The 7,478-nt window shown below is 40.8% G+C and overlaps 1 protein-coding gene across 1 annotated transcript in view; it reads right to left on the reverse strand.

The window, feature by feature from the left end:
* Positions 1–6,945, reverse strand: part of LOC121545620 (high mobility group protein HMG-I/HMG-Y) — a 14,299-nt gene extending 7,354 nt beyond the window's left edge. The window contains exons 1-3 of the mRNA XM_041856299.2: positions 6,784–6,945; positions 5,800–5,912; positions 4,366–4,446 (exon numbers count right to left, since the gene is read on the reverse strand). Coding sequence (XP_041712233.1) covers positions 4,366–4,446; positions 5,800–5,898 — 180 coding nt within the window. The 5' untranslated portion in view covers positions 5,899–5,912; positions 6,784–6,945. The remainder of the gene's footprint in view (positions 1–4,365; positions 4,447–5,799; positions 5,913–6,783) is intronic.
* Between the last annotated feature and the right edge of the window lie 533 nt (positions 6,946–7,478).

A 7,478-nucleotide genomic window follows, 5' to 3' on the forward strand; every position in this document is an offset into this window, starting at 1 on the left:
GTGAGGAGTAGACGGGAATAAGAAAGGAAGAGGGAGAGAATAATTGATTGATTCATCAATTGATGTTAAGTATGACAGGTGTCATATCTAAACATGACAATATCTATATCAAGGCTTCAATATATTGCACATCATTTTCGTGTTGCTTGTGGCTTCAAGGCCGGTAATTGTGCCAATCCAAACAGATGAATACCCATTCTACTTCCTTTTTAGGACAAGACTCAGAAGGTTCTTTTCACTTATTGTATCTGAACTGATTCAGTAAGCTGATCTAAGTAATTCACTACAGAAAAGTATTCAGTATCTCAGAGAAACCCCCACAAATCTTTCAAACCATAAGTCTATATCAAACCACGTCTACTATAAACTAGGTGTCCATATAAGAAAAACTACCAGAACACAGTCTCCCTCAATAACTAGACATAAATACAAGAGGACAGACCATTTAACCAACTGAAGGCAATTCAAATGACTTGGATAAGAGATATACATCCGAATGTTATATAATGTTAAAGTTTTGATCCAATCCTTGGGCAATAAATTAATCAATGACTGCTCTTGAAGACAAAGCTTGCAGGATATTGCACTGTACAATAAACATACTACCATCTGTCTAACAGTACAACAACAAGGAAATAAACTAAGGCAAAAGGCAAAGCCATTATGGCTCATAAATGAGCAACAATATTCATTGTTTTCGCTTACCCTATTTGCACCCATGAAAACAGATTGAAGGACACTATCACTACAATGTGATTTTCTGGGGGGGAAATTCTCAATTTGTCTGTCATAGTTGACTTGTACCTATGATGAAAATTACAGGCCTCTCTCATCTTTTTAAGTGGGAGAACTTGCACAATTGGTGGCTGACTAAATACTTTTTTCCCCCACTGTAGCTGGTAACGTAACAGTATTTTTGTAATCCGATTACATGTAATCAGTTACTCCCCAACCCTGCTTGCACATAAACACACATGCATATATACACATAAATCCTTTTCCTGCAAATACACAGTGCTTAGAGGAGCGTGGGGGTTGGGGCGAGGGATAGACCTTGTCTGTTGCTATGGTTACGCGAGGGAGAAAATAACTAGGGCTGTGTGTTGTGGGGTAATGTCAGCATGCGGCCTCTGCACCTGCACCACACTGTGCATGACAAGCTACAGGAAGCTGGAGGACAGGAAGTCAGGGGGAATTAACCGAAAAATGAGCATCTCTTTAAGCAGTCAGTAAACCAAGATCTTAAACCAAGACCGGTAGCTTAGTGGTTAAGAGCGTTGTGCCAGTAACCGAAAGGTCGCTGGTTCTAATTCCTGAGTTGACTAGGTGAAAAATCTGTCGATGTGCCCTTGAGCAAGGCACTTAACCCTGATTGCTCCTGTAAGTCGCTCTGGATAAGAGCATCGACTAAAATGTAAAATCTTACAAACGGAAGCTCTGGCCCTGCTATTTTTTAGACTTGAGGTGGGAAGGGCCAAAACAATTACAGTTAACCTATAAATCATACTTAACAACAGGATATCCTTTGACCAGTACCCAATTGTCATACTTGAGTAAAAGTAAAGATGCCTTAATAGAAAATGACTCAAGTAAAAGTCAACCAGTAAAATACTACTTGAGTAAAGTCTAAAAGCATTTGGTTTATAATATACTTAAATATCAAAAGTAAATGTAATTGCTCAAATATACTTACGTATCAAAAGTAAAAGTATAAATCATTTAAGCAATCCAGACGGCACAATTATTATATACAGTGAGGGAATAAAAATGTATTTGTACGTTTGCCCACTGACAAAGACATGATCAGTCTATAATTTTAATGGTAGGTTTATTTGAACAGTGAGGAGAGACAGAATAACAACAAAGAAATCCAGAAAAACGCATTTCAAAAATGTAAATAAGTATTTGACCCCCTCTCAATAAGAAACATTTCTGGCTCCCAGGTGTCTTTTATACAGGTAACGGACTGAGATTAGGAGCACACTCTTAAAGGGAGTGCTCCTAATCTCAGTTTGTTACCTGTATAAAAGACACCTGTCCACAGAAGCAATCAATCAATCAGATTCCAAACTCTCCACCATGGTCAAGACCAAAGAGCTCTCCAAGGATGTCAGGGACAAGATTGTAGACCTACACAAGGCTGGAATGGGCTACAAGACCATCGCCAAGCAGCTTGGTGAGAAGGTGACAACAGTTGGTGCGATTATTCGCAAATGGAAGAAACACAAAAGAACTGTCAATCTCCCTCGGCCTGGGGCTCCATGCAAGATCTCACCTCGTGGAGTTGCAATGATCATGAGAACGGTGAGGAATCAGCCCAGAACTACACGGGAGGATCTTGTCAATGATCTCAAGGCAGCTGGGACCATAGTCACCAAGAAAACAATTGGTAACACACTGCGCCCGCAAGGTCCCCCTTCTCAAGAAAGCACATCTACAGGCCCGTCTGAAGTTTGCCAATGAACATCTGAATGATTCAGAGGAAAACTAGGTGAAAGTGTTGTGGTCAGATGAGACCAAAATCGAGCGCTTTGGCATCAACTCAACTCGCCGTGTTTGTAGGAGGAGGAATGCTGCCTATGACCCCAAGAACACCATCCCCAAGGGGACAGGACAACTTCACCGCATCAAAGGGACGATAGATGGGGCCATGTATTGTCAAATCTTGGGTGAGAACCTCCTTCCCTCAGCCAGGGCATTGAAAATGGGTCGTGGATGGGTATTCCAGCATGACAATGACCCAAAACACACGGCCAAGGAAACTATGGAGTGGCTCAAGAAGAAGCACATTAAGGTCCTGGAGTGGCCTAGCCAGTCTCCAGACCTTAATCCCATAGAAAATCTGTGGAGGGAGCTGAAGGTTCGAGTTGCCAAACGTCAGCCTCGAAACCTCAATGACTTGAGAAGATCTGCAAAGAGGAGTGGGACAAAATCCCTCCTGAGATGTGTGCAAACCTGGTGGCCAACTACAAGAAACGTCTGACCTCTGTGATTGCCCAACAAGGGTTTTGCCACAGCAGTACTAAGTCATGTTTTGCAGAGGGTCAAATACTTACTTTCCTCATTCAAATGCAAATCAATTTATAACATTTTTTACGTGCGTTTTCTGGATTTTTTTGTTGTTATTCTGTCTCTCACGTTCAAAAAAACCTACCATTAAAATTATATACTGATCATGTCTTTGTCAGTGGGCAAACGTACAAAATCAGCAGAGGGTCAAATACTTTTTTATTTGGGCAGTTCTAAAGACCACTTCTTCACCGGAGTAAGAGGATGAACTCTGAAGAAAATGTCAGTCTATAATTTTAATGGTAGGTTTATTTGAACGTGAGAGACAGAATAACAACAACAAAATCCAGAAAAACGCATGTCAAAAATGTTATAAATTGATTTGCATTTTAATTAGGAAATAAGTATTTGACCCCTCTGTAAAACATGACTTAGTACTTGGTGTCAAAACCCTTGTTGGCAATCACAGAGGTCAGACATTTCTTGTAGTTGGCCACCAGGTTTGCACACATCTCAGGAGGGATTTTGTCCCACTCCTCTTTGCAGATCTTTTCCAAGTCATTAAGGTTTCGAGCCTGACGTTTGTGTTAATTCATAGTTGTGATGTATTCACTATTATTCTACAATGTAATAAAAAAAAAACCTTGAATGAGTAGGTGTGTCCAAACTTTAGACTGGTAGTGTATATATATTTTTGCTGATAGCCAGGGGCACTCTCCAACACTCAGACATAATTTACAAACAAAGTATTTGTATTTAGTGAGTCCACCAGATCAGATGCAGTAGGGATGACCAGGGATGTTCTCTTGATAAGTGTGTGAATTGGACCATTTTCCTGTCCTGCTAAGCATTCAAAATGTAACGAGTACTTTTGGGTGTCAGGGAAAATGTATGGAGTAAAAAGTACATTATTTTCTTTAGGAACATCGCGGAGGAAAAGTTGTCAAAAAATATAAATAGTAAAGGACATATACCCCAAAAAAACTACTTAAGTAGTACTTTAAAGTATTTTTACATAAGTACTTTACACCTATGAGGTTAGCTACCACTGTGATAGCTAAAGATCATCAACCGTCATGGGTACATGACAATTTCATAGTACTTGACTATGAGGATGGGGTTGAAAACTCTGGTAATATAAAGCTAAAACCATAGGGACAACTAAAACTATAGGAGCTGGTGATAGCTGCTCCATCTGACCCTAATGGTAATCTATGGTCAACCAAGTGGCCTGCAGGATCCAATGTCTAATGTGGTTTTTGCAGGATGACTGAAAGGTGGCTGCTAAGCCTAGTTGAAAGTCTAGCAGGTTACATTCATTCGGTTGAGTAAAATAAGGTTACCGTATTGCCTTACCTTGCCTTTGGTGACAGTCTTGTTCTTGCTACCCTTTGGCCTTCCCCTGGGCCTCTTTGGAGTAGGGGACCCACTGGGCTCCTGAAAGAAAAAGATGGGAAATGGTCAGGTGGACAGCACAACGTTACATTTGAACAGTCAAAGATGCCAACACGTAAAATGGTGGTTCTATAGTTGTTGCATCCCAAGGTTTGACACTATGGATGAAATGATGAATTAAGCTGCTTTTTACGGAGGGCAAACAACTTGGTCTACATCCATGTATGATGTGATACGACACGCAGCTTCTTACATGGAATACTTTGTTATTCATGACACTAAGAGTGCACTGTTCAAGGTCAGTGCAACTGACACCCGTTGCTACTTTAAGACAACAGGTGGTCACAGCCACATTTTCAAATTCCATTAACTGTAAAAAGCTCTAGAGAAATTACAGTGGATTAGATCAGACCAAAAATATGGTAGTTGTAAATAAGAGGTATGTAGGGAGTAGAGGTATAGTATAACACAAAGATAATATAGCTCTGCGCAGACCTGTGTTCAGAACTAGACTTCTGGGGCAGATTTAACTGTTGCATCAATTGCAAAACTCATTAGTACAAAACAATACATTCAAATGTATTGTGTGGTAAATTGGCATGACAAAAATGCTAACATGATCACTACACTCAACAGGGATGGTGGCGGTTTACCAGCAAACACTAATAAACATGATTAATGCATTTGGCTGTATATTATGGAGGTGCAGGTTTTTATTACCTCCTCCTAAGTCTGTTTACAGCAGCAGCTACTAGCAACCAAGCAATCCAATACCAACAACACCCTCAGGAGAGTGACAGCAACATGGACCAATCATTGCTTCTACTTCACTTACATAAACCAATCAGTTAGAAGCAGAGGTGGGGTATGTGGGTTACCACTGGTTTAAGGGGTTCAGGTTACATATCAATGACAGCCTGCCAGACCACTGGATGATCATCATTACATATGTACACAGCCAGGGCTGGTGAGGAGGGGGTGGGGGAAAGGTAAAAAAGAGACATATCCAATTACTCTTTACACTAAGTCAAGAGAAATGACACAATGGAGTCTGGCATTCTCCATGGTGAAACTACATAGGAATAAGACACCTCTGATGGGCTACGCTACTGCTTTGTGGTGGGTTCTGAGACCTGCTGTAGGAACCGGGTTTGGTTGACCAGTTAACTTAACCAGGAAAACTCTGGGCCCTAGTTGGGTGGGCAAGTTAACTTAACCAGGAAAACTCTGGGCCCTAGTTGGGTGGGCAAGTTAACTTAACCAGGAAAACTCTGGGCCCTAGTTGGGTGGGCATAACCAGGCCCTGGAGCCATAACCAAGTAGGGCCCATAGTGTTTCCTGGTCACACATGATCTATCATACAGAAAGGTAGTGTTGTTTTATAAAGCTACTTACATCAGAACCGCTTTTCACCTCTGGCTGTTTCCTTGGTCTTCCACGTCCCCTCTTCTCTGCTCCCTCCTCTTTTGGTGAGACAGTACCCTTGTCACTCATGTTGACTTGTAATCCTGAGATTAAAAAAGAAAATAACGTTTTAATAATAGGGTCAATTTTGACAATGCATGTAAATAACAAATACCACAATATCAGACTAAGAAATCTCCAAAACAACAATACTGACTCTTATTTTTTGTTATTACATTAGTGTTCATATTACAGTGTAATTACATAGTAAGTACAGAGCCATAATAATAGTGTATCGCATTTGACTTATCCCAATGTATTTGCTGCACTATCTTTGTGTCTCATCTGTGCTCCATTAATGGACTAGGCCACTGATAAATAAACGGGGGATAACAATCAACCAGCTTGTGTGAACCGATTATATAGCCCAGGGTTTCCCAAACTAGGTCCTGGGGCACGTTTTTGATTTTGTCATAGCACTACACAGCTGATTAAAATAATCAAAACTTGATAACGAGTTGGTTATTTGAATCAGCTGTGTAGTGCTAAGGCAAAAACCAGGGCCCCAGGACCGAGTTTGGGAAACACTGTATAGCCTACATACAGCATGATGCCGCGCACAACCGAGATAGTGTATACCAAGCAAGTAGTGAAATGTCCTGGCTTGGTGTAGGCTGCAACAGCTCAGCAATGTTTAAAGCCCAGTCGCTACGGATGTCCAGTAGCTCCAGCGCAGAATAGGCAATTTCAAACAAAAAGAGGATAAACGAGGTATGCCGTCTCTCGAAATTCAGTCAGAATAGACTGCATGCAATTTCGTTGTTTGAGTACAAAAATAAGCACAACGACGTTTTCAAAGCACATTTACAACATTAACGCTATCAGCCTATCGAATTATATGTCAAAATAACATGCAGACGTGACCGTATGCAAGGTCAGTTTTGTGTTCACTGAAATGGTTTGGATTGCTCCTACCTTGATCCCTTGAAGATTATGGCCCTCGAACGAATTATAACGAAACGTTCCCGCACAAACCAGTCGCTTGTCTTACCGGTTAAATCCTTTAACTAAAGCTCTTGTTTTATATTCGACAGAGACTACACAACGCCCGCCCCTTAAATTCCAGTCTGTGCAGCACAGCAACTAGAGAAGCAGACTATAGAATAGAGCCCCTAGACTAGAGGAAGTAAAACATATTGTAGAATTGTTTTATTTACTTGATTTAAAAATAAGTAAGTTGAGCTGCAGATCCAAAGCGTGCTAAAAATAGCTGTCCATCTCTCCTCAAGATAAAGAAATAATGCGCCAGCCTCAAGGAGTTTAGGACAATTTAAAGATTTAAAGCTTTGGATAAAAGCGTCTGCTAAATGGTATATTATTATATTAAAGAGGCGTCCTCACAGTAGCTATAACATTGAGGGCGGAGATATGATAAGTGGGCCACCCCAACACCCGTCATCCATCTCCAACAACGTGGGCCCTGGAATCGAACCCACTACCCTGGCGTTACAAGCGCCATGCTCTACCAACTGAGCTACAAAATACCACCCCAGCAATATCAAATAATTAAAATGTTCCCTTGGTTTATGTACCTTCAACTCATGTTTTTAAAAAGTGATGTTGCTTTCATAGAAAGTAATTCCTGGATGACTACATATACTGGAAATCAA

This window comes from Coregonus clupeaformis, chromosome 30, assembly GCF_020615455.1.
Source record: "Coregonus clupeaformis isolate EN_2021a chromosome 30, ASM2061545v1, whole genome shotgun sequence".
Taxonomy (NCBI): domain Eukaryota; kingdom Metazoa; phylum Chordata; class Actinopteri; order Salmoniformes; family Salmonidae; genus Coregonus; species Coregonus clupeaformis.